Consider the following 26,717-nt stretch of genomic DNA (forward strand, 5'->3'; position numbering starts at 1 on the left):
TTGCCTCACAGACCTTTCTTGGGTTTCCGTGTGAGCTCTGCCTTTGCTGTGGGGCGTTTTTTCTTCCAGAAAGAACCCAGAAAGCATTGCCATTTACTGCTGTCACTGCCCTGAGCCCCTGCTCTCCTATCCCTTGGATTTCTTCTTTCTCTTTGCAGGCTGTTGCAGCAGCTCCTGACACCCCTCCTTTGTGCTTTACCCAGTCCCCACTCCACTAAGACCGCAACATCTCCCTTCCTCATCCTGCCTCCTCCCAGTAGACATCTGGCCTGTGGGCTGCCTTCCAGAAAACTATCTGGCTTGTGGTTACATGAAGCCAGAGTCCACTTCTGGTTATGAGCACATGATCTTCCTGAGCCAGATAATGTGTGTTTAGCTTGATCCTAAATGAGTTTCAACCTAACACCCTCATCTGCCCTCTCCTACCTGAGTCTGGATGTCAGCTACCCATCCATTTGACACGTATTGAGCACCTATGACCTGTCTCAGAAATGGCATCACATTGACCTGTTTCAGAAATGGCATCAAGGGTAAAGAAAAATGACCACATCAAGACCCCTCCTACCCAAGAAGACATGGGATGACAGAGAACTAATCCTGCTAGTGACAGTGAAGCTATGGTTTCTAGGACGAGAGTAGATGAAGAGGTTTGCTGGCTGCTATAACAGGATCCAGTAAAGGGGCTGGCCCTAATGGGTGAATGTACAAATTCCTCCCTCAACCCCTGAGGAGTCTGACTGGCACTTCTGATATTTGGGGCTCAGGACGTTAAAAACTATAGAAAATATTAATTCCCCACTCATAATGTAATTTGCATGTACTATTCCCATATGTGCAAATTAACTCTTCACTGTGAACATAGGCAACTTGGCATTCCACACTCAACCAGCTTAAGGGCAGACTAGCAGTCCCACGGAGTTGATGTTCCTAAGAGCACCCCTCAGCCTATGCTGGTGGATAACACCTGGTGTGGGGGTGAGTGAGAAAGATCCCAGTAGAATAGCCTTTCTCCTCCCCACTCCTTCTTCCTCCACCCATGAAGGCTACTCTTTATTCAAGAGAGACATGAAATTGGGGCAGAAGTGTGCTAAGAAATATTTAACAACTGGATTTCCAAAAAATACATATTCATGATAAATTTTACTGATATAAAGTATGTGTAGCACACTGTTGAGCACCCAAATCTGTCGCTATTTGGGTTGCCACTACGTAACCCTCATGGACCTAGGGGGACTGAACAAAGTGGGGCCAACGTGGGAATAAAAGACAAGAGACAAAAGAGTATATTTGGAAGAAGGGGTTGGGGGCACCTTGCCTCTAGTGGACAAGGACCCTGAGCTTTACACAACCCTCCGTATTTATTAGGCAAAAGAGATAGCGAGAAGTGGTGTGGAAGAAGAGGTCAGCTGCTTGTTCCAGAGTAGGCTTGCAAGACTGCATTCTCTAGATGTCCCAGTAGATAACTTCAAGGAGCTCGGCGCCAGGAAGCGATTGCCCTCAGCAAACCTTCTGGCAGCAGGAGTAGTCGTGAGTTTGCCCACATCCTGCATTCATGATAAACAGTTTGCTGTTTGATCATATAGCCTCCAGTGGAATGCTGAGTTGGTCACATCCCATGGGCCTTCGTCTCCCTGCAGCACATAACTTTTAAAGAATAATAAAATGTACTATACTTTTTATTGTAAATTCCACATAGTCAACTGATTCTTACAGAATGCTTTCAGTGATTTTTCTGAACTTTTGCAACTTTAGCTAACTTATAATGGCAATTGATGAACAGTACACTGTGTAGTTATGAATGTTGGTTGATATTTTCATTTACTTTAAGGAGTAAGATGAAACAGAAATAATGAGATGTATGGTGGGATTTTATTATTCTGTCAATGACAGGAGTAAACTCTTTGCTGAATCAGATAAGAGGTTTGGAATATCTACATTAGAAGAATATTTCCTGAATTTTTGTGCTATTTACAATGTAACGACTGCAGATATTAACATTCTCTAAGTTGCATTATTAACATTTTGTCCATCACTATATCAAGTGTAGACAATCAATAAAATGATAAATGAAGACTTGATGGATGGTATTTGCCAATTTCTGCAGTGTAAACACTTCTATCATGACTGACTTCAAGCTACAAATGTGAGTTGTGTAAAATATAATTTCTGATTATTTCCTTAGAAGATATTTTTAGCAGAAACTGGATCACCTTTTCAAGGGAAAGTAATATGTTTGCAAGACAATGATGAGTATTTACAAACTGTTTTCAAAAATGGCTGTAACAGGCCATGCACAGTGGCTCACACCTGTAATCCTAGCACTTTGGGAGGCCGAGATGAAAGGATTGCTTGAGGCCAGGAGTTTGAGAAAATGGCTGAAACAGTGTCAATTTCCCCAGTCTTGAATGAGAGTAACCATTGCCTCTCTAGCTTCAGGAATTATTAATTTTTCCAGTTTTGTTAATCGGCAGTTTGGATAGTCATTCCAGACACCAGAATAAAGGAGATCACATCCCTGATTAAAACCTGTCAGTGACCTTCATTCCTCCAGGCAAAGCCCTCAACCATTTTCCCACATAAACCCTAAACAGACTAAGAATCTCACTTTCATAGACTTGCCCAAAGTTTGTCTTCAGGCCACATGCAATTTCCAAGGGCTCCTCTTCCTCTGCTTCTGAGGAAGGTGCAATATCAGAATATGAATGAATGAGAATGATATCCTTAGAAACTTAATATTGGATCCATTTGAACAGATCAATAATTGAACTTTGGGAAAACTTCAGCACATTTCCTTAGCATCCAATTTCTTGTGATGCAAATCACAACTGTTAATTTGCATTTTGTTTTCTAATCCTATATCTCAGAATGATGAAACCTTTTTTTTTTACCAGACATCTTAGAATAGGTTTGCTTAAAATGAGATATATGAAAGAAAAGGGTCATTTTAGTCAGTGGGTGAGCATTTATCCTTAGCTATAAATGAAGGTGATAAACAGTTTCATTTCTGTATATAGAATGTTCTGTTCAACACTGTATTTTGGGGGTGAAGTTTCTTTTAATGTTCTTGGTTGTTTACTTTCTTTGATTTCCAGGAAAAAAAAAACAGGCACAATTGGTATCAGAGATTTTGAGTGCAGGCATCTTGTTGAGATCATTATTTAACAAGGCGTTGAGTCATGCAGGCAGTAGATTGAAGTTGGTCAGGATGAGAGTTCTTGGTATAGTCTAAAGTGAAGTATTTGAAATTCTGAAGTCCTCATAAGTTGCAATCAGTTGTCTTTATTTTTTGAAGCACTTTAATTTTGAAGCACTTTAAGTTTCAAGAACCAGAATTGTTTTTCTTTTTCTTTTTTGACTTTCATCTACACAAGATATTTTGTCTTTATTTTTTGAAGCATTTTAATTTTGAAGCACTTTATTTAAGTTTCAAGAGACAGAATTCTTTCTTTTTCTTCTTCTTTTTTGACTTTTATCTACACAACATATATGAAGATTCATAGAAAGTTTTGTCTGTCTTCTTGAGGAATAGCCAACTCCAATCTTTAAAAACTGTTCTAGAATGTCCTAATCAAATTTTTTAACTTCTAAAGATTAGATGAAATAAAAAAGCAACCATAGACTGGAAGAAAAATGTTTGTGATATGCATATCTCTCAAAGACTTATTTTTAGAATATATAAAAAATTCTCACAACACGATAATTTTAAAACACAATGAAAAATGGGTGGAAGATTTGAGGAGGTGCTTCAGCAAAGAGGACAAATGAGTGGACATTCAGCACTTGAAAAAATGCTTGATCTGAGAAATGCAAATTAAAATTACTGAAAGATACCACTATGAGATACTCACTAAAACATATGAAATTAAAAAGACTAATAATACTAAGTATTGATAAGGCAGTGGAGCAACTAGAATTATCATGCATATGATAAAAGATATATATTAAAACCTATACCAACTTACACCATAAATAAGGAAAATTGAGGAGCATTCTCATTTGAATCAGCAACAAGAAAAGGATGCCCACCGTCACCATTATTACTTGACATTATTAAAGAGGTTATAGCCAACAAGGTAAAACCAGAAAAATAAGCAAGAAATGTAAAAATTAGAAACAGAAATATTTCCGGTATTTGTAGATGATGTTCAAGTTCCCATAGATTTTAACATCATAATCTAATAATAGAGATGAGACCCATAACTTTTGCCATATTCTGTTGGTGAGAAGCAAATCTTATGTTCTGTTTGCACTCAAAGGGATGGATTTATACAAGGTGTGACTCAGTAGGGGTCACCTTAGGGTATGCCTGCCCCACTAAGAGTATTAGGAGCAGTTACCCTTCTTCCTACAGACATACAGATGTCCCAGTAGAGGGACTCCTTCACTTGCCCTGAATATATACATGCTGGGCTATTGTATTTAAAGTTTCCTACTTCTATCTCAATTTTCACTCTCTGCATTTTCCTTTTTTAAAAATAAAATGTACCAAAGCCGTAGGGTAAAACCTATGACACAGTAAAGAATAGTCTCAGATTTGTAAGTGGAGAAAATTCAAAAGTTCTAAATCCGGGGAATTTTTTAGTAACTTAAGTATAATGTCACACTTTCTCACACAGTAAAGAGAAGGGTTTTTATTGCTTTTACACTATTTGCTTACAGTAAATATATAATTGATTTTTAAAAATAAAAGCAGGTTTCATGCTTCATGTAACAAAGTCAGGTTCAGATACTAACTGTGAAAACTGAACTATTCCTGGGGAACCATGTTCAAAAACATGCTTCATTGGCTAAACAGTCTTATTTTATTATTCCAATTGACAAAAAATGAGGTATAAAGTAATTAAATGCAATATGGTGGCTTTAAGTGTAGAGAAGGGGTGGCAGAAGCTGTGGACACAGAATGTAAAATCGGTAACTACAAAATGGCAGAAACAGCTAAAGCAATATATTTAAATTATTATCTTTTTAAAAAGAAGGATCATTTCAGATCTTCACCTTCAGATCCTCACTCAGCCCTCCCTCCTATTTCCTACTAATCAGGCTTTTTTTTTTTTTTTTTTTTAATTTTATGATTGCTATCTCCCACCTTCTAGAATATATTTTTGTTTATTTGATTGAACAGCCTCTTCCTGAAAATTCTGCCCAGTTGGACTGGCTGACATTGTTCTCAGTAATTGTGTTTTTTTCCTTTAACTTGATTGCATTTTTTTCATTCTCCTCTCTTTAAATGAAGTGTCCCAAGAGCCCTAAATTCTCTCTTCAGGTGGTCTCTTGGTAGGTAACTTCATCAATAGGTTCATCCAGGTATAGAGTGCAGTGGTGTAAGGATAACAAAGATACAATTTCTCAGAAAGATAACATTTTCAAAAGTGCTATTAAAGACAGTGAGTTGTTTAGCAATTCAGGAAAAAAAAAATCAGAGGCGAAAATATAGAGTAAAAGTATTTTTCAGAATACAGAATGTCAGTTTCTTCTAGAAATATATATACACAGTATTGAATAGGTCCCCCGCCAATGTGGGACCCAGGGCTTTTACTCTGTGACATTCCATTTGCCCTTCTTGGCTGTACGGAATAAAAGCCCTTTGACGATGGCGGCCTCCAATATATCATAATCCGTATGGGTGCGGCCATGCCGTCCTCCCGACGAAGTTTCTGAAGTTGAATGAACCGCGGAATAAAGGTACGCCGTTTTACGCCATGATGACTGTTGGCAGAGCGTAGCTTCAAAAGTGTTAGTGGGCATGCGCGCGGTTCAGTTCGCCCGCAGAAATCCTAACGGGAATGTAACCCAAACCGGAAGTGGCCTAGAGCGGCCATTTCGCTTCTGTTGTTAAGTGGATCTAAGCCTGTGCGGCTTACGGGATAGTGAAGTGATTGGGAATATTAGCAGTGGGGGTTCTGTAGGGTCAGGGAGGGGAAGCCAGCTTTGGGTGACTGATGAGGGGCTTGTTGCGAGGGGGCGGTGCGTGATAAAGGGATTTCTCGGCTGAAGACCGGGCTGTGAGGTAAGTGACAGGCCTGTTTTGGCTGAGCGATGGGGGGTTTCTGGGGTGGGTGAGGGGTGTTGTGGGGTAAGTGGTTTTTGCTAATTTTAGTTGGCTAATTAGCTGGTTAATTTTCCCGCTTTTCTTGCTTATTTTCTGCTTGTAATAAGTATTTTTGTGACTTAAATTACAAGTGTATTTTAATACCGGATTTTATATTGGTCCACGAAACTTGCTAACTTGAGGACAGCGAACGTGCGTCTTAAGAGCGCCTTTGCAGATGGTGCTGGAGGACGTTCAGGGAAGGGATTCACTCTCCGTGGGACTCGAGAAGTCAGTGATTGATTGGCAGCCAAGAGCTTCAGAGGTTGGAGGCCTTTGAGGATCACATTGTAACACTCTCAGGGGACCAGTGATGGGCGACCTATAGTAATCAGTAGAGTGGGGTTGCCAGTAGTAGCCTATGGCAGCCAGTTGACTGGAGGCATAGGGGGTTAATGATGGGGATTTGTGAGGGTGACTGCATTGCTTTCTAGGCAGTGAGTGTTGGGGTCCTTCAGGGATTGGTGGGTGGGGCAGTGTTGGCCTCTTCTTGGGTTCCTTCGATATGGTAAGGATCGGTAATTGACGGTTGAGCAGATCGACGATGGTCTCCTATTGGAGCATTTCATTTGGACCCCTATGTTGGAGATTATTTGTCGTTTTATGGAAACCAGAAAATTGTACTCGCTGGGAAACATTTCTTGGCTATCAGGGCAGTAATGATTTCAGAAGCCTGGACCATGTCAGTGACTGGGAGGCATTATGGAACTTTCTGGCAGCCCTGTAGTCCACTCATTGGGGATTTCTGAAAATCAGTGCTGTCAGTGATTGCATTCAGGTGCGGTGGGGGCAACTTATTGTGGACAGGCAAGAAATGGTAACTGGAGGCCCTGATGCATGTCTGCAAATGTTCTGCATCAAGGTGGGGATTGGGACAGTGATTTTAAGTTTTAGCTCTAGTCAGAAGAGGCTGGTCTGTGTGGTGTGTTACGGATGGGGACTGAAAAGTCCAGAAGCTCAGAATAGGTACACCAGACAAAGCCACTTCCCAGCCTGAGCTCTATGAAGGCAACAGGAAGAGGAAATGGTGTTTCCGGAAGCTGGCCATGTAAGGGTGCATGAGATAGTGGGGACAGTGTACAGTTTAGAACAAGGCAGATGTGGGCTGATTCCGTTTTTCCATTTACAGACTGAGTAATCTTCAGGCAAATTATGTAACAGCCTCATTATCCTCATCCCCAAAATGGGTGTAATAATGCCCATGATATTTAGCTGACAATTAAATTGACAAATTTCTCTTTTTTATTCATATTTATCACTTGCCAGGCAGGCACTGAGGACTTGACAAGCTTCATCTTGCTTGAGTTTCCCAACACCTGTGATAAATACCTGCATTTTCATTTTGGAAACTATAACTAAAGTAATATTTTCACATTCTCTCAGTGAAAAGTTGGCAAAGCTACAATGAATTCATCATTTAGTCCAGACTCAGTCTTTATTTTTAACCCTGACTAATAACTAGAGTTGGGCTTTCTGAACTTTGCCTACTCCAGGGTCTGACACAGTGACTTCACCTCAGTGCCCTCAGGAAATATTTGTGGAGTGAATGTTGAATGAGTGACCATGTACTCATTGCTTTTCTGAGGCTTCTGCAGAATCCCCGGGTCAGGCCACCTCATTGAGGCTGCAGGATCTCTCTTCATAGCCCAGCACGCCTCTCCGCAGTGTCCCTGGTTGGAGAATCCAAACACCTATCCAGCTTCTGGCTCCTGGGAAAAGTGGAGTTGTCAGCAAGAGAGACCGAGAGTAGAAGTCCAGAGCAGAGATGCCTGCTGACGTGAATTTATCCCAGAAGCCTCAGGTCCTGGGTCCAGAGGAGCAGGATGGATCTTGCGAGGTAAGCAGGGGCAGCCCTGGGGACAGTTCTCCAGAACGTGAGGGCAGACACAGGATGCAGCAGGCTCTGGGCTCCCTGCTCCTGAGTCAGTCTTGAGCCTCCTGTCAAGCGAGGACCACAAAGGCTGATGTTTCCACATTCATAGGCTATCTGTGTTCTAGAGGAAACCACGAATTGGCTAATAAAAGAGGATAGTAGAGGGTTGGCCTTGGGTCAAGAAAGAAGAAACTGTAGTCCCTGGTCTGATCAGAAGCCCCAGTCATAGGATGGAAAAGCTGACGCTTTCCCTCTAAGCACTTGTTCCGCTCCTTCATCCACCACTGGGTCTTTGAAGAATTTCAAGTGGTCCCCACCCAAATTCCTTGCTTGGTCCATGGGGATTGGCCCGTTTTTCCTCTGTTCTCATAAGGTGCAGAAAAATCTTCCTTCGTAGTTTAAATAGTCACAGGGAGGTAGAGCGAGAACAGGCTTTTAAGGACCATGTTGATTTTCCTGTTTAAAAAGGTGAATAAAAAATGCTGGAAAATAGTGTCTCGAGATTGCCCACAGATAGTCAGGATTTAGTAACAAGAAATCAGAATTCTTGGTATAGTCAAGATTTCCTGAAATCCTAAATTATTCTGTGTATCTCTTGATGCTTTATTTACAAGTCTTTAAATAGCATATGACTATAGTAGTAAATAGTGCACCATTGTTCTGTGATAGGTTTATACCCAAATTTACAGAGATGTTGTTTTTTAAAAAAGTATAATAAATATGTGTGTTATTATCCTGAACCAGTGTATCGTGAGAAGATTATATATTTCAGTAACCTGTTAAAATCATCTCAACCTGCTAGAAACATTTGATAATAGAAAGTATTAAAAGAAGGGAACATTAACACAAAACAAATTGCACATATAAATCATTTTCAAAATTGTAAATACCCCAAATATTTAAAAGTCATTCTTAAAAGAAAAATTGAAACATGCAAGTTTAGGTGGGGTACGGTGGCTCACACCTGTAATCCCAGCACTTTGGGAGGCCAAGGCGGGCAGATCACTTGAGCCCAGGAGTTGGAGACCAGCCTGGGCAACACGGTGAGACTCTACAAAAATGCAAAAATTAGCCAGGTGTGGTGGCATGCACCTGTAGTCCCAGCTACTCAGAAAGCTGACGTGGGAGGATCACCTGAGCTTGGGGAGGTCCAGTTTGCAGTGAGCTGCTATCATGACACTACACTCCAGCCCGGACAGCAGAGTGAGACCCTGTCTCAAAACAAAACCAAAAAAACCCGTTTAAAACATGAAATTGTCTAAGTCTTTGTGACAGCAGTACAAATGCACAAACGTTTCTCTCATTTGCATTGATGTTGGTCAACCTGTATGTTCAGAACCTCTTCAAGTTTAGTGTTTTAGGACACATGTTCAATATAAGCTTTTTTCCTTTTTTAACAATGAATTTTTTTTTCCTGCTTGACCTGATTTCTAGTTTGTCATTTAAATCAATACTGCTGTCGCTAATTCAGATTTTCCATCAGTGTCTGAATTCATGTCAGAATATATCCCAGTACCATTCATGTTGTCTTCTCTTTGTGGTGTGTATTTCCCTCTGCTCTGGACAGTACTATTTTTATGTTGTTGTTTTTATCTTTTCTAATTTGATGGAAATGAAGATAGTATAGTGTTTTAATTTGCATTACTTTGTTTACAAACAGCATTTTTTTTCATAATTTTATTGGTCAGTTGTCTTTAGTGAGTTACTTTTTCTCACCTTTTGATTTATATTTTGGTTTGGATTTTTGGAGAGTTTTTTTTTTTTTTTTTTTTGAGATGGAATCTTGCTCTGAAGCCCAGGCTGGAGTGCAGTGGCACAATCTCTGCTCACTGCAGGCTCCACCTCCTGGGTTCATGCCATTCTCCTGCCTCAGCCTCCCGAGTAGCTGGGACTACAGGTGCCCACCACCACCCCCGGCTAATTTTTTTGTATTTTTAATAGAGACGAGGTTTCCTCGTGTTAGCCAAGATGGTCTTGATCTCCTGACCTTGTGATCTGCCCGCCTCAGCGTCCCAAGAGAGTTCTTACATAGTAATAACCTAGGGTCCTTTTTGCATGTTTGTAAATACTTTTTGTTACTTTTTCCTTTGAAAGTAGGTTTTAGTTTTATTTGAACATAGAAAAGAGGATCAGATGGTTTTGTGAAGCCTGTAATCTTTTAAAAGAGCTGTCACTTGCTGTATTTTTACCCAAGTTCCAGCTCCTCCCAGGCAATCACATTTTACATTTTTAGCTAATTATTTCAGCATTTACCTCCTAATCTTTTAGTGACATGCCTATATTGCTGCCTCTTGGATTGTTAATTAACATGTTAATTAATTAAGAAGCATGTCATTAAAAGGTTTGCTTTTACCCACTTCCTCATACTTTCATCCCCAACACCTGCTTTCCTTGCCCATCCTCCTCTAAGAACTGGTTCAGATTCTGATCAGGTCAATATTCCTTGTTTATTATTATGACTGTGTGAATCTATATTCAGAGCTGCCTGTACAGACTGTGATAACTCGTTGCCTGCATAACTTAAGGTTTTTCCCTGGAGCACACAATTTTATGGATTATTTACTTGCCTATATACATGTTAATGTATTATACAATTTTCTCCAAGTGTGTACACACTCTCTTCATAAATTGAATTTGTTACTAGGTAATGGCAGCAGACACTCGCTATTTCAGGGACAGTTTTGTGTGTGTGTGTGTGTGTGTGTGTGTGTGTGTGTGTATGTTTTGAGACAGAGTTTCGCTCTTGTCTCCCAGGCTGGAGTGCAATGGCGTGATCTCAGCTCACTGCAACCTCCACCTCCCGGGTTCAAGCGATTCTCCTGCCTCACTCTCCCGAGTAGCTGTTACATCATATTAGGTGCACTTTAGTATCTGGTTATCTCTCTCCTTGTGATAAAATTGATGATTGGGTTCAGATATTGTCAGCCCACTCCTCCATTATAAAGACCCCATCAGTCTTTCATATGGTTTTAGCAGTCATTGGTGATCAGTAAAAGTGATATTTTTGTTTTGTCCTTCAGGCTGCATTTATCATCTGTGATACTTCTGTAATGAAGATCTTTCCATCATCAGTCCTTTCATGAACCTAATATTGGTTCTTATGGGAAAGATCATCTTGTTGAAATATTATATGATCATATATCTTCGCTGCACTTAAAATCCTGAAATGGCAATCCATTCATTAAAATAAATAATCCGTACCCATTATATATTCAGACAACAGCCCAGTTCCTTGGAGCTTGGATGGTAACCACTTTCCAAACATGACAGTCGCCTCTTACCTCACACAGAGGTGTCTGCTTCTCCCTGAATTCACAGTATTTTCCTACCTCTCTACTTTTATTCATGCTCTTTTCTGGAAAATGATTTCCTTCGCACATCCTGCATCAGAGTTCTTACTTCCAGTGTAAGCTGCGCCAACTCTAAGTAGCATTACCTTCTACTGCTAGGTAGAATTTGCCTTTCCCTAATTTGCCCCTCCCCAACGGTGTCCTCTCATATATTTCTACCATGTTCCCTTTTTAACCCCATAGTTGAGCTTTTGTATTCACACGTCTTCCAAGTCTCTGAATTACTGCAAGAGTAGAAGCTTATGTAATTCTATGTTGAGCACCAGGACCCAGCTTAAGTACAGCTTCACATGTAGTTGCTTCATCAACATCATGCTGGTTATTCCTAAATTAGCTAGAGGACTTAGAGGGAACCCATTTCTGGCCTCATTTTTGGAAAAAAAAAAAAAAAGAATCAATGTAGGTGTACAGTGGATGGAGGATATTTCTCTAATTTTTTTAACTCCCTAAAAATGTGAAATAGGTGTTTGGTGGGAAGCCTCTGTGATGGATCATGGTGGAAATCATTAAAGGCATGTTCCTCCTATGTGTGCCATCCCCACTCACCAATGATGACCTAATTCACAGTGAGCTGGGGTACACTGTTACAGGCATCACTGTCGTTTGAGGACGTGACCGTGGACTTCAGCAGGGAGGAGTGGCAGCAACTGGACCCTGCCCAGAGACGCCTGTACCAGGATGTGACGTTGGAGCTCTATAGCCACCTCTTCTCAGTGGGTGAGCACAACTGACCTGGGAATCTTGGCTGGATCCTGTTGAGGAGATTTCCTTCCTCCTCGTTGCAGGACGCAGTGGGATATCAAAGTATGTCATGACTCTTTCCTTGGTTTGCCCTGGATTGTTTGTTTCTTTTGGGCATCTTTTAGTATTACTTTGTGCCCATGTTGACTTTTCTAATGAGCCAGTGTAAAGCTTCACTGAATGGCCTCTAAAACTGAAGAAGCTACACCCAAATCCAGTATCCTTTCTAATTAACAGGGTATCACATTCCCAACCCAGACGTCATCTTCAGAATGCTAAAAGAAAAGGAGCCATGTGTGGAGGAGGCTGAACTCTCACATCAGAGGTGTCAAGGTGAGTAAATTGTACCCAGGCAAATGTAGATATCTTTGCAGGGAACCACTACCAGTCTACCATACTACTCCATTCCCTCCATTCCCCCAGTGATGGCCCGTAGGTTGCCTCCTACTCCCAGTTTCTACATCAAACACTGTAAATATTCTATAAATTCTGAATGTCCTATAGGGGCTGCCTTAAGAATTTCCCAGTGGTGAATACTCAGGAATGGGATTGCCTGGTCCTGGAGATAAGTATACTTGACTAAGTCAACCATATTGCTCTTCTGATGGGCTGATGGGCTGCACCAGTTCACGCTCCCATGTGCAGTGCACAAGGATTTGCATTTGCACATCTTGCTTGCTAACACTTGGCATTAACAAAATTGGTGAATTTATAGCCCTACTGATGGGTGAAAGGGCTGTTTTATTGGTTTTTGTTTTTGGTTTTGGTTTTTTTGAGACAGAGTCTCGCTCTGTCACCTAGGCTGGAGTGCAGTGGCGTGATCTTGGCTCACTGCAACCTCTGCCTCCTGGGTTCAAGCGATTCTCCTGCCTCAGCCTCCTGAGTAGCTGGGACTACAGGCGTCTGCCACCACACTCAGCTAATTTTTTGTATTTTTAGTAGAGACAGGGTTTCACCGTGTTAGCCAGGATGGTCTCGATCTCCTGACCTCATGATCCGCCTCCCAAAGTGCTGGAATTACAGGCGTGAGCCACCACGCCCAGCCTGTTTCATTGTTGAAGTGTTCTTTTTCTAATAACTGAATGAGAGCCTCTCATCTTATCTGTTATCTGATTGGCGTTTTCATTTGTTCATTGCATTTTCTTACCATTTATCTATTTGTGTCCATGGAGTTTTCTGCCTTTTTTTTTTTTTTTCTATTTTTTTGCCCCTAATTTTATTGATTTTCCATCAGAAAATCAATATTGGTCTTCTTTTCCTCCCAATTGTGACACCTCTAGCTTGCAGCCCCGTTCTTCCATATGGGCCCCTCCCCTTCCCTCCCCCCTCCCTCCCCCTCCCCCCTCCCTCCCCCTCCCCCCTTCCCTCCCCCTCCCCCTCCCTCCCCCCTCCCCCCTCCCTTTCCCTCCCCTCCCCTCCCCTCCCCTTCCCTCCCCTCGACAGAGTTTCACTCTTGTTGCCCAGGCTCGAGTGCAATGGCACAGTCTTGGCTCACCGCAACCTCCACCTCCTGGGTTTGAGTGATTCTCCTGCCTCAGCTTGCTGAGTAGCTGGGATTACAGGCATGCACCACTATGCCTGACTAATTTTGTATTTCTAGTAGAGACGAGGTTTCTGCTTATTGGTCAGGCTGGTCTCGAACTCCCGACCTCAGGTGTTCCACCTGCCTTGGCCTCCCGAAGTGCTGGGATTCCAGGCGTGAGCCACCGTGCCTGGCTATGGGCATCTTTTCATACAGGAATTGACTTAAAGGACCTATCCATTCTGAACTCTCAGTCCTCATATTTTTATTCTAATGATTTCTATGTCAGTACCTCTAGTCTCTGTGCTTAAACTGTGTTCTGCTACTTATTTAGCTCCATGGAGGACAGTTCCCATGAGATGACTCACTTTCTTAATTTTGGGAGATCAGAAATTGGAATCATCATCATCCAAGTAAGAAATTCTTACCTGACAAATTTTGTCAGATTTTTCTGTGTTTCTGGGCTCAGAAACACAGTCCTCTAATTTATTATTTTGGAATTCTTACCAGTTTTTTTTTTCTTTTTATTAAGAAGAAGGTGACCCTTTTTCTTAAGCCCAGTGGTATTACAACAAACTAGATCCCCATTTTCTCATATTTAGACAATGTTGTTCCTAATGATTTCAGTTTTTTGAGTTCAGTCAAGATACTGACAGATTTTATTACCCCCAAACATGGCTATTTTCTTTTTTCCTCAGTAGATATGATAAAAACATGCAGTTATTTCCTACTGTGTAGGATTAACAAACTCTTTTCAGTGACATTGTCCTCATGGCCACGTATTTCCAATGTAAAAAATATACCTGAAGAGTTTTCATCACTCATGCTCTGCTCCATTGTTTTTGTATGTTGTTTAATGTTTTCTCCATAGACTGTATCACTTTGCATACAGTCTGCTGATTACTTTGTACTTTGTTTACTTAATCTTCATTATGTCAGTGTTCCGCATGAGGAAACCATTGTATTTGATACAGGATTAGGATTTTTGTATTTAGGATACAGAAATCATTGATTTTCCGAAAATGGTCAGGAAAGAATATTTCACACTATTTTAAAAGGATGCTTTAAATATTTGCTGAGATAAATTCAAAAGAACAGATTGTGTTTGGATGGAGAAGACAATGGCATTAAATGTTAAAAGCATTAGCCTTTGTGCATCAATCATGTCTATTTCATGAAAGGTTACTCAAAAAGTAAGTGTATCAACACGGGAAGCATGGATAGTAAATGCTTGTGAAGTTCAGAAAAAGTGTTGTCAGCCTAGAGGTGGAGTGACATTGGGAATTAATTTTAAGGACACAGTACCTGTAACTGGTCCACAAAGCCATTTTGAATTGAAACAAAGAAGCAGATGAAGCAGGCTAAATGGGAACAGAGGACATGAGAGTGTGCTTGGATTTGAGAATAAATTGGACTTCTTTTTTGCAATCAGCATTGTTAGGCTGCATTGGAGAGTTGTGGAAGAGCTTTTCCGTACAGTTCTGATAGTTTACATTGAACATTTTGGGCAGTAATTTAAGTGTTACCAGGTTCAGCAAGATTTTTATGACCTGAATAAAGTGAGAAGTTAAAAAGGTTTCAAATCTCTGCCTGGGGACACAGAGGAAGACTGCCAGAATAAATGACCACCCATATATGGGTAAAATTGCTATTTAAGAGTAAAAAATGAAATAGAAAACAAATAACCTGTTTTAATAAGTGGGAAAAGGAGGTGAATAGACATTTCTTCAAAGATGATATACAAGTGGCCAATAACAGGAAAAAATGCTCAACCTCACTAATTATGTGGGAAATGCAAATGAAAACCACTGTGTGATATCCCTTTACATCCATTAGAATGGCTACTAGTAAAAAAACAGAATAACAAGTGTTGGCAAGGATATAGAGAAACTGGAATCTTGTGTATTGCTAGTGGGAATGTAACACGGTGTAGTCCTGTGGAAAACAGGATGGTGATTTCTCAAAAATTAAACATAAAATTACTATATGATCCAGCAACTCCACTTCTGGGTAGATACCCAAAAGAATTGAAAGCAAGAACCCAAAGAGCTGTTTGTACACTCTTGTTCATCGCAGCACTATTCACAATATCCAAAAAGTGGAATTGTCCATTGGCCAATGAATTGGTAAACAAAATGTGGTCTATACATACGATGAAATAATATTCAACCTTAAAAAGGAAGAGGAATTATGAAACATGTTGCAGTGTGAATGAATCTTATCATGATGCTGAGTGAAATAAGCCAGACACAAAAAATCCAAATGTATCATTCTACCTATATGAGGTACCTTGAGTTCTCAATTCATAGAGACAGAATAAGATTGTGGCTGCCAGAGCATGAGGGACAGGGGGAAAAGGGAAATTGTTTAATGGGTACAGCATTTCAGTTTTGCAAGATGTAAAAGTTTTGGAGATCCATTGCACAACAGGGTGAATACAGGTAGCACTACTGAACTGTATAATACAAAATGGGTAAGATGGCAAATTTAATATTATGCACTTCTGCTACAATAAGAAAAAGTTAACAATAAAGATTAAGTGTCCTTTTTTTAAAAAAAAAAAGAATGAAAGATGATTGAGTTTTTTTGACAGGACAAGAGTCTGGGATACAGTTTGAGTGACTGAAAGCGAAAAGAAACTACATGTGATAGTCATACTCAGTATTACAATCTGGTAGAAAAAGTAATAGTCAAATTTAGTAACTATTATTTTTATTGAGAACCTGCTGTGTTTTGTGCACTATACTAGTAAAGTGTACAAGATGATCAGGGACTCTTATTCTTGGCAAAAAACAAAACAAAAAACTAAACTAAAAAAAGGCGTATTTGATAGCATAAAGCCAAAAATTCTAACAGAGAAGAATTAATTTCAATGGAACAAGGGTGAAACAAATTCTGGGGAACAGCTTGCTTACCCAGTCTTTTAGAATATCTTTCTGGGGATATGGGTATATTCCTAAGTTCAAGAAGAAGAAAAAAATGTAGCTTCATGGAGAGTTGGGGCATAGTCATTTTTTCACTGGTTGGCCATGTCAAGATAGGTGAAGCTTTAATAGTTTTCAGAAGGATGTACAGGGACGATGTACTTGGCATTGTTTCTAACAAGTAAGATAAAGCAGGCAGATTGGTGAGGATTCATCTCTGAAAGTTAACGAAGACCTACACACTGAGTCCCCTCCTTCAAGCCTTGGCTGTCCACAGATGTTGCCCTACAACGCTCTTGTCTGTTTTATCCCCTACTCATCCTACTAGATCTGGGTGTCCAGACCACTTGCATAAGTGGCCTCAGGTTGTTGAAATCGAATCCCCACAGATTAGCAAAGTGATCTTAGCCAATTACATAACCATTATGTGCTTCCTTTTCTTTGTAAAACAGGAACATGCATCATGGCTACCTCCCGAGGTTATTATGCAGATTAAATGAGTATGTAGGCCATTGCCTGGCACATGCTAAGTGCTATGTAGATAAGTGCTCATCATATAATAAGGGCTCTGTGTTTCTACTCATTGTCCGCATCATTAGCATCATTATTACATGACTCAGCAATTTCCTCGTGTTCATTGTCAAGCAGCTTCATACAGTTTCTCCTCTTTCCTGTTCATTGTGTCTATTTCATCTTCTCTTTCTCCTTTTAGAAGGGGAGTTTGGGCTTGAAATCCCACAAAAGGAGATTTCTAAGAAAGCTTCATTTCAAAAGGATATGGTAGGTGAGTTCACAAGAGATGGTTCATGGTGTTCCATTTTAGAAGAACTGAGGCTGGATACAGACCGTACAAAGAAAGATAAGCAAAATCAAATTCAGCCCATGAGTCACAGTGCTTTCTTCAACAAGAAAACATTGAACACAGAAAGCAATTGTGAATATAAAGACCCTGGGAAAATGATTCACACGAGGCCCCACCTTGCTTCTTCACAGGAACAACCTCAGAAATGTTGCTTATTTACAAAAAGTTTGAAGCTGAACCTAGAAGTGAGTGGTCAGAATGAAAACAGTGACACAAAACAGCTTGATGACGTTGTTGGGTCTGGTCAGCTATTCAACCATAGCTCTTCCCACGCTTGTAGCAAGAATATCCATACAGGAGAGACATTTTGCAAAGGTAATCAGTGTAGAAAAGTCTGTGGCCATAAACAGTCACTCACGCAACATCAAATTCATACTCAGAAGAAACCAGATGGATGTTCTGAATGTGGGAGGGACTTCACCCCAAAATCACACCTCTTTGCCCAACAGAGAATTCATAGTGTAGGAAACCTCCATGAATGTGGCAGATGTGGAAAAGCCTTCACGCCACAACTAAAACTCAGTGTATATCTGACAGATCATACAGGTGATATACCCTATATATGCAAGGAATGTGGGAAGGTCTTTATTCAGAGATCAGAATTGGTTACACACCAGAAAACACACACTAGAAAGAAGCCCTATGAATGCCATGACTGTGGAAAAGCCTTTTTCCAGATGTTATCTCTCTTCAGACATCAGAGAACTCACAGTAGAGAAAAACTCTATGAATGCAGTGAATGTGGCAAAGGCTTCTCCCAAAACTCAACCCTCATTATACATCAGAAAATTCATACTGGTGAGAGACAGTATGCATGCAGCGAATGTGGGAAAGCCTTTACCCAGAAGTCAACACTCAGCTTGCACCAGAGAATCCACTCAGGGCAGAAGTCCTATGTGTGTATCGAATGCGGGCAGGCCTTCATCCAGAAGGCACACCTGATTGTCCATCAAAGAAGCCACACGGGAGAAAAACCTTATCAGTGCCACAACTGTGGGAAATCCTTCATTTCCAAGTCACAGCTTGATATACATCATCGAATTCATACAGGGGAGAAACCTTATGAATGCAGTGACTGTGGAAAAACCTTCACCCAAAAGTCACACCTGAATATACACCAGAAAATTCATACTGGAGAAAGACACCATGTATGCGGTGAATGTGGGAAAGCCTTCAACCAGAAGTCAATACTCAGCATGCATCAGAGAATCCACACCGGAGAGAAGCCTTACAAATGCAGTGAATGTGGGAAAGCCTTCACTTCGAAGTCTCAATTCAAAGAGCATCAGCGAATTCACACGGGTGAGAAACCCTATGTGTGCACTGAATGTGGGAAGGCCTTCAACGGCAGGTCGAATTTCCATAAACATCAGGTAACACACACTAGAGAGAGGCCTTTTGTCTGTTCCAAATGTGGGAAGGCTTTTGTCCAGAAATCAGAGTTGATTACCCATCAAAGAACTCACATGGGAGAGAAACCTTATGAATGCCTCGACTGTGGGAAATCGTTCAGTAAGAAACCACAACTCAAGGTGCATCAGCGAATTCACACGGGAGAAAGACCTTATGTGTGTTCTGAATGTGGAAAGGCCTTCAACAACAGGTCAAACTTCAATAAACACCAAACAACTCATACCAGAGACAAATCTTACAAATGCAGTTATTCTGTGAAAGGCTTTACCAAGCAATGAAATCCTAGTGCATCAGCATATTCATAAATGAAATATACTCCCTGAGTTTCTTGAAGAAGGGAAAATCTCAGAATCAGGTCTAATTGTATGTTATTGAATTCATGCTTCAATAAACTCTAGGGATGCACTGCATGAAGGGGGCCGGCCCCTCCACACCTGTGGGTATTTCTCATCAGATGGGATGAGAGACTGAGAAAAGAAATAAGATACAGAGACAAAGTATAGAGAAAGAAAAATGGGCCCAGGGGACCGGCGCTCAGCATACGGAGGACCCGCGCCGGCACTGGTCTCTGAGTTCCCTCAGTATTTATTGATCACTACCTCTACCATCTCAGAGATGGGGACGTGGCAGAACTCTAGGGTAATGGTGGGGAGAGGGTCAGCAGGAAAACATGTGAGCAAAGATCTCTGTGTGTTATAAATAAATTTAAGGAAAGGTGCTATGCCTTGATGTGCACGTAGGCCAGATTTATATTTGACTTGACACAAACATCTCAGTGCACTGAAGAGCAGTATTGCCGCCAGGATGTCTCACCTCCAGCCATAAGGCAGTTTTCTCCTATCTCAGTAAATAGAACGTATGATCAGGTTTTACACCGAGACATTCCATTCCCAGGGACAGATGCCTTCCTCTTTTACTAATTCTCCTCAGCACAGACCCTTTACGGGTGTCGTGCTGGGGGACGGGCAGGTCCTTCCCTTCCCACGAGGCCATATCTCAGGCTATCACATGGGGAGAAACCTTGGACAATACCTGACTTTCCTGGGCAGAGGTCCCTGCTGCCTTCCACAGTGCATTGTGTCCCTGGGTACTCGAGGTTAGAGAATGGTGATGAGTTTTACCAAGCATACTGCCTTCAAACACACTTTTAACAAAGCTCATCCTGCACAGCCCTAAATCCATTAAACCTTGAGTCAACACAGCACATGTCTCTGCAAGCACAGGGTTGGGGCTAGGATTACAGATTAACAGCATCTCCAGGCAGAAGAATTTCTCTTAGTATAGAACAAAATGGAGTTTCTTATGTCTACTTCTTTCTACATAGACACAGTAACAGTCTGATCTCTCTTTTCCCCACATTGCATGTGTGAACACATGGCAAAGTCATGCTTTATTTTATGTGAGGGCAATTACTGAGAAAAGAGTAAGCAGAAATGTCCTTCTCTGAGTACTGGCCTCATTAAGGATTATAAATTTTCACCCTGGGAAGAAACCCTGACTAATGCATTGAGAAAAGCCTTTCTGTAAAGAATGGTACAAGACAGGTTGTTACCCGATTATTTATAGTAAAGTTTGTGGGAAATTATATCAATGATAACCCTGTTTGTTTTGGGATATATTTCTAAAGTGCCAATACAGTAATGATAGGACAATATTATGTGTATGTGTGTGTGCCTTATGAATATAAGCATATATATTATATGCAGGTTGAATATCCCTTCCCCAAAGTGCCTGGGATCAGAAGCATTTTGGATTTCAGATACTTAACAGATTTTGGAATATTTGCATTATATTTATTGGTTGAGCATCCCTAATCTGAAAATCCAAGATGAAATGCTCCAATTAGCATTTCCTTTGAGCGTCATGTTAGAGTTCAAAAAGTTTCAGATTTTGGGTTTTCAGACTAGGGATACCCAACCTGTATGTACATATATTTAGGTATGTATATATATGCATATGCAGACATATGTATATGGTCTGGTAGGCATATGTGTATGTATGCGTATGTAGGTATGTATGCCCTCAGTGCAGTGGGGTTTGCTGCAGAATTCACTGCACAGCAGGAGGTGTAGGTAGATTACAGTTATTTTTTAAGAGAATCTAATGTAATTGTTTTTATAAAAATTATTCCCTGTTGAATATGTCATGAGGTTGTATCAACAATTATTAACTCCTTTATTATACATACACATGAATGTACATTTTTAGTAAATGCATAAATGAGATTCTATAGTGTTTACTGATCTTTATATTATAGCTTTTCTGTTTTTAGGATTAGCTCAGCTTGCCCCTCCCTTTCCATCTCCACCATCTATAGTGAGCCTCTCCATAATCAGTGCCAACCATTAGTCTGGTTCAAGTCTCTGCACAGATAATCAGTGCCATCCATTAGTCTCGTTCATATATTTACACAGGCCCCTAAACATACACACCAGGAGTCAACAAACTGTGGCTATTGGCCAAATATGGCCTCCCAGCTGTTTTTTTAAAATAAAGTTTTATTATAACACAGCCATGTTCATTTGGACATGTATTGTCTGGGCTTCTTTCATGCTCCACTGGCAGAGTTGAGTAGTTTTGGCAGAGAGCAAATGGCCCCCAAGCTGGAAACTGAAAATATTTACTCTCTGGCTCTTTACAGAAAATGTTTGCCAACACATGACATACACACAAACACACACACATTACTATGCTCATAATCATATACCTGTGTAAGGACCCTTTCGTTGATTTATAAAACTCAGATCTCTTACACGTGTGGATGGTATTTTTTTCATTCTACAATCCATGATGGGTTGCACACACATGTATTCTATGAGGTTGACCTGTCATAATTTATTGAGCCATTCCCACAGTTTTGATTGCTTATTTCCCCCCCACACACGTTTTTTGCTAAAAAAGGGAGAGGGGACTGTTATAAATACTTCTGAGACGCAGACCAGCATAATCTTTTAAGTGCACAGGCCCAGGAGCCAGGTTCCTGCATTTGATTCCTGGCTCCACTCTCTACCCTCTGCATCTGCTGAGCAAGTTATTTGGTATCATCTATTCTGGTTTTCTCAACTACAAAAGGGAGATTATGATAGTACCCTATCCCCATGCATTTGGTGTGAGAAGTGGGTATGTGTTAAACCGTTGGAACTGCATGGACAGACCAAGTATCCCTGAGCCTGCCTGGCTCCCTTGTGCTGGGTGTGGGACTGTGGTGGGAGATTTCAGTCAGCTGGAAGTCTTTTCCAGAAGGGTGTTACAGATGGGCACCCATGGCTTTAGTCTCCATACTCATACATACAGAGCATGGCCTCCCTCTGTCCTTAAGAGTCTCTGACCCCTCCCCTCACAATCTCTCTGAATAGTCAATAATATTTACCTTCTGATCAGGGCTGTAACATGGGTGGCCTCCCTGGAAGTTGTTACAACTGGTCCTTAATAGACACCCTCACCCCTTTGGATAGCACACAATCTAATTCTGGGTATAACCTGTTTGCTACTCCCTCTCTTCCCCCTGAAATGAGCTTAAGTTCCTATTCTTCTTGGTGCATAATGGGTGCACTCCAGGAAGACTTCCTGGAGGCAGTGGCCTTCTTAAGCCAGAACCCGTTTATAACCCATGTATATAGCAGCAGCCTGCGCACAGCTGCCCCTGGTCTATTCAGGCAGGGGTGCTATCTAGGGAACTCCTCAAAGAACTCCTCACGTGTAACCCGCCTCCTCTCCCGGTCCCGGAGAAGCTGACCCTTCCTGCAATGCCCGCCCCGTCATGTACCTCCTGCCACGCGGCACACGCAGCCCTCCTCGGGACGAGCGCTGTGCAGTGCCTCCTTCTGCGCCGCCTTCGAGGCCGAGGTGCTGCACACGGTGCTTGCAGGCCGCCTGCTGCCGCCCGCCGCGGTGGTGGCCGTGGGCGCCTCGTACGGCAAGGACTCCACAGTGGTGGCGCACGTGCTGCGCGCTGGCGCCGCGCCTGGGCATCTCACTGCAGCTCGTGGCCTTCGACGAGGGCATCGGCGGCTACCGGGAAGCGGCGCTGGCGGCCGTGCGGCGCGCTGGGAGCTGTGGCTCACCGTTGTGGCCTACGAAGACCTCTTCGGGGCTGGACGGTGGACCCCGTAGTCCGCAGCACAACCAACTCCAGCCGCAGCCGCTCCTGCTGCACCTTCTGTGGGGTGCTGCAGCGCTGGGCGCTGGAGGAAGGGGCGCGCCTTCCTCACACACTCACCGGTGAGAACAAGGGCGGCCGCAGTTCTGCGTGATAGAGGGAGTGGGGAGCATGCGCAGGCAATGGGCGGTTCCTGAAAGGGGACTGGGGCGCATGCTCCAGAAGTGGGCGCGGAGACCCTGGGAGCGGCTTAGCAGGAAGATCCCAGTAAGGCGCTGGGGAAATACACGTGTGCCTATTTGGGGCCGGAGCCTGCTGAAGGCTCATGTGGGTAGTACGTGTGCCTCCCTAGGATGGAGTAAGGCAGGTTTTTCAAGCCTCTGGGTCTCTGCCATCATCTTAGTACACACATTGGCAAATAGAGGGGTAGAGGGGCTACCCTGTAGGAGCTAAGGCTGGAGTACTCTGCTATTATTATTATTGTTATTATTTTGAGATAGAGTCTCGCTCTGTTGCCCAGGCTGGAGTGCAGTGGTGCAATCTAGGCTCACTGCAACCTAGCCTCCCCCCGGATTCAAGCGATTCTCCTGCCTCAGTCTCCTAAGTAGCTGGGATTACGGGCGCCTGCCACTACGCCTGGGTAATTTTTGTATTTTTAGTAGAGGGAAATGACTTTCTTTGTATCTCCCTTTACAAAGAGAGAGATGTGAAGAGGCGTCTCCCATCATAAGCCATACAGTCCGAAACGCTACGGTGTCTCTTAACTCCTTTTCTTTATAGGTTTCTCTCCGACAACTCTTATTTTTTCCCAATGATTATTTTAATAAGTAATTATCGTCCATTGACTAAATACCAGATACAAGCTGTGTAGCCTAGAGCAGATTACCTAACCTCCATTTCATCTTTTTTAAAATGGGGATGTTAATAATATCTGGGTCCTTGAGTTGGAAAGTACTTGAGTTATATATAAGGCACTTAGACTAGAGGCTGAAAAACAGTAAACATGATGTAAATGTTTGCTGTTATGACAATGCACAAGAGCACAATACAATCTGTACTCCTGCCTGATTTTCACGTATGTAATTATAACCTGACAAGTGCTACTACGGAAAATTACACAGAACATGTGAATTTATATCAGGGGATCCTAGTGACGGGGAAAAGGTGGGGATTAAAGAAACCTTTCCTGAGTGAACTGAGACCCGAAGGCTCAGTGAATAACCAGGAGAAGGATGAGTTGGAGTTTGGGGGAGCGGTGTTCTGAGCTGAGGACACAGAGAGGCAAAGGCCTTGAGAAGGGGAAGTATGACCAACTTGAGAAGCCCTAAGAAGAACAGCAAGCATTTTAATATACAGAGTCAAGTATAACATGACAAGATGCAGAATAAACATGGTTTCCATTTACATTGTATGGCGACTGGTGTGTTTGTATGCACTAACTTTCTGGTCTTTCTAAACCTCGTGATCTGTATTCCCAGAGGCACTTGTGTCTACAGCTCTCTTGAGAATCCCCATTAGATGGTCCTTTTTTCTCCTGTGTTGTCTGAAATACAGTTTTAAGTGAGGCTGAAATGGTTTGCAGCTTAAAGCATTTTTACCCGCTATGTGGAAGGAGAGCTGGCGAAGGGCCTGGTGTACAGTAGGTGGATGGCAAATGAGGGCTCCCCCAAGGAACTTGTTTGTGTTCCCTTCAGGTTTTCTGTCCACCTCCAGTCTCCATCTGGCTGCTCCGTGGTGCCCGGGAGTCTCCATGGTCCAGTTTCCCCATCAGTGTCTCTTCCCCCTCCCCCTGCCCCTCTCTGTCTTGGGTCCTGGCGGCCCCGCTGTACCCTGGGTTTCTATGTTCCGCGCTCCTCTCCCCGTCTCTCTCCGGGTCCTGGCGGCCCCACTGTGCCCTGGGTCTCCGCTCCCCGTCTCTCTCTGGGTCCTGGTTGCCCACAGCGCCCCAGGAGTCTCCATGGCTCTGTCTCCCCCTCCCTGTCTCTGGATCCTGGCTGTTGCACGTTGTTCGCGGGTCTCCATGGCTCGCTCTCCCCCTCCCCGTCTCTCTCTGGGTCCTGGTTGCCCACAGTGCCCTAGGAGTCTCCATGGCTCTCTCTCCCACTCCCTGTCTCTGGATCCTGGCTGTCGCACGTTGTTCGGGGGTCTGTCTCCATGGCTTGCTCTCCCTCTCGCCGTCTCTCTCTGGGTCCTGGCGGCCACACTGTGCCCTGGGTCTCCGTGGGTCTCTCCTCCCAGTCTCTCTCTGGGTCCTCGTGGACCCTTGGTTCCCCGGGGGGCTCCCTGGCCAGCAGCGCCCTCCGCGCCCCACCTCACCCGCTCCCGTCTCTCCCCAGCAGGTCACAACGCCGACGACATGGCGGAGACCTTGCTCATGAATTTCCTGAGAGGCGACGCGGGGCGGCTGGCCCGGGGCGGGGGCCTGGGCTCCCCGGACTAGCGGGACGCCCTGCCGCGCTGCCGCCCGCTGCAGTTCGCCTCGCAGAAGGAGGTGGTGCTGTACGCGCACTTCCGCCGCCTCGACTACTTCTCCGAGGAGTGCGTCTACGCGCCCGAGGCCTTCCGCGGCCACTCCTGGGACCCGCTCAAGCGCCTGGAGGCGGCGCGGCGGTCGGCGGTGCTGGACCTCGTGCACTCGGCCGAGCGCCTGGCGCTGGCCCCGGCCGCGCGGACCCCGCGCCCCGGCGCCTGCTCCCGCTGTGGGGCCCTGGCCAGTCGCGCGCTCTGCCAGGCCTGCGCGCTCCCGGCCATCGGCAAGGGCCGCCGGGGGCTGGACGAGGAGGCGACGCCGGGGACACCCGGGGATCCGGCCCGGGCCCCCACCTCCGAGACTGTCCCCACCTTCTAGCGACTCCAGGCCTCCCGCCGGGATCCGACGCCCCCGAGTGGGGGCTGCCTGTAAATGACACTGAATAAACCCCGTTACCTTACCGGGCCTTCCATGTGAGGTGGGAGGGGGATGGGGGCCTAGTAACCTGAAACCCTGAAGAAGCTGGGACCCCAGACTTCGGGGTTTCAGGGAGGAAGGGTCTTGAGCTGGGCTTCTGGCTCTGAGGGAGGAGGGGGCTGGGGGACCATCCTGGGTCTGAGAGAGGAAAGGGCCAGGACTAGGGCTAGAGGAAGTGGCACTGGAGACCCCAGGCATCTGTGGCTGAAGAAGGAGGGCCTGGGGTCGTGGACTCCTGGGTCTCAGGGAGGAGGGGGCTGAACACTTTGTGATTCCTGAGCGAGTGGGGGTTGGTTGGGGACCTCCTGCCCAGTGCCTCTGCTGGTTCTGGGTGCGCTCAGCATGGTCCTGACCCTCCTTGAGCACCAATTCCTGATGTTTCCTGTTTGCCCGCAGTGGGGTAAGCAGAGTGACATTACCTGATGGACACACGCCATTCACAGCCCCCGTCACGATGCCTCCCTTCCAGCGCTTCGTGTGCAGCACGCGCTGCACCCTCTCGTTTGGTCTCCACCACGGCCTTACTGGCTGTAGCTTGAGCCACAGTAACTGATCTGGGGGCTCCCACCAGGTTGACCTGGCTCCAGAGCTCTCAGAGATTTTGGGATTGCCTTTCCCCCATGCTATCCTATCCTCATCCATCACCACCTGAATGTCTCTTGTCATAGGTAAGGAGGGGCTGGTGGGCTTTGCAGACCTCTCAAGTTCTGAAGGCAGAGCTGCGTGAGCCTGAGTCGCGTCTTAACTTTTCTGACCTTCCATTTCCTCCTCTGAAAAGAGAAGCAACCCTCCCTCTTCACTCCCCCCCACATCAGGCTACTCTTGGGAGGATTCAGTAACTTGGTCGTTCATATTAAGGTTTGGCCACCAGGGGGCTTTTGCTTTCAGGATTGCTACT

At 43.7% G+C, this 26,717-nt stretch overlaps 1 protein-coding gene, 1 long non-coding RNA gene and 1 pseudogene across 8 annotated transcripts; 2 read left to right on the forward strand and 1 right to left on the reverse strand.

The window, feature by feature from the left end:
- Positions 1–5,797: 5,797 nt before the first annotated feature.
- Positions 5,798–20,998, forward strand: ZNF175 (zinc finger protein 175). Of its 6 annotated transcripts, none has more exons than XM_077976938.1 (6): positions 5,798–6,007; positions 7,674–7,925; positions 11,902–12,028; positions 12,290–12,385; positions 13,909–13,987; positions 17,211–20,998. In XM_077976938.1, the coding sequence occupies exon 6, from the start codon at positions 17,276–17,278 to the stop codon at positions 19,049–19,051; it is 1,776 nt and encodes a 591-aa protein (XP_077833064.1). In that variant the 5' UTR covers positions 5,798–6,007; positions 7,674–7,925; positions 11,902–12,028; positions 12,290–12,385; positions 13,909–13,987; positions 17,211–17,275; the 3' UTR covers positions 19,052–20,998.
- Positions 5,837–23,020, reverse strand: LOC144337275 (uncharacterized). Its single transcript, XR_013410131.1, has 2 exons — positions 22,540–23,020; positions 5,837–8,417 (listed from the first exon to the last, which is right to left on the reverse strand). It is a non-coding gene; the product is annotated as an uncharacterized LOC144337275 (long non-coding RNA).
- On the forward strand, positions 21,138–25,803 carry LOC719715 (cytoplasmic tRNA 2-thiolation protein 1-like; annotated as a pseudogene). The gene is made up of 2 exons (XR_013410130.1): positions 21,138–22,994; positions 25,212–25,803. The product of XR_013410130.1 is annotated as a cytoplasmic tRNA 2-thiolation protein 1-like (transcript).
- Positions 25,804–26,717: the final 914 nt, after the last annotated feature.

The sequence above is a fragment of the Macaca mulatta genome, chromosome 19, assembly GCF_049350105.2.
Source record: "Macaca mulatta isolate MMU2019108-1 chromosome 19, T2T-MMU8v2.0, whole genome shotgun sequence".
In the NCBI taxonomy this organism is placed as follows: Eukaryota; Metazoa; Chordata; class Mammalia; order Primates; family Cercopithecidae; genus Macaca; species Macaca mulatta.

Bases quoted from the DNA above. Each gene is read 5' to 3' on its own strand.
- ZNF175 (XM_015124436.3), top strand. From the start codon at position 7,854: ATGCCTGCTGACGTGAATTTATCCCAGAAGCCTCAGGTCCTGGGTCCA. The intron at 7,926-11,901 runs GTAAGCAGGGGC...ACACTGTTACAG, and splicing joins AGCAGGATGGATCTTGCGAG to GCATCACTGTCGTTTGAGGA. The intron at 12,386-17,210 runs GTGAGTAAATTG...TTCTCCTTTTAG, and splicing joins CTCACATCAGAGGTGTCAAG to AAGGGGAGTTTGGGCTTGAA.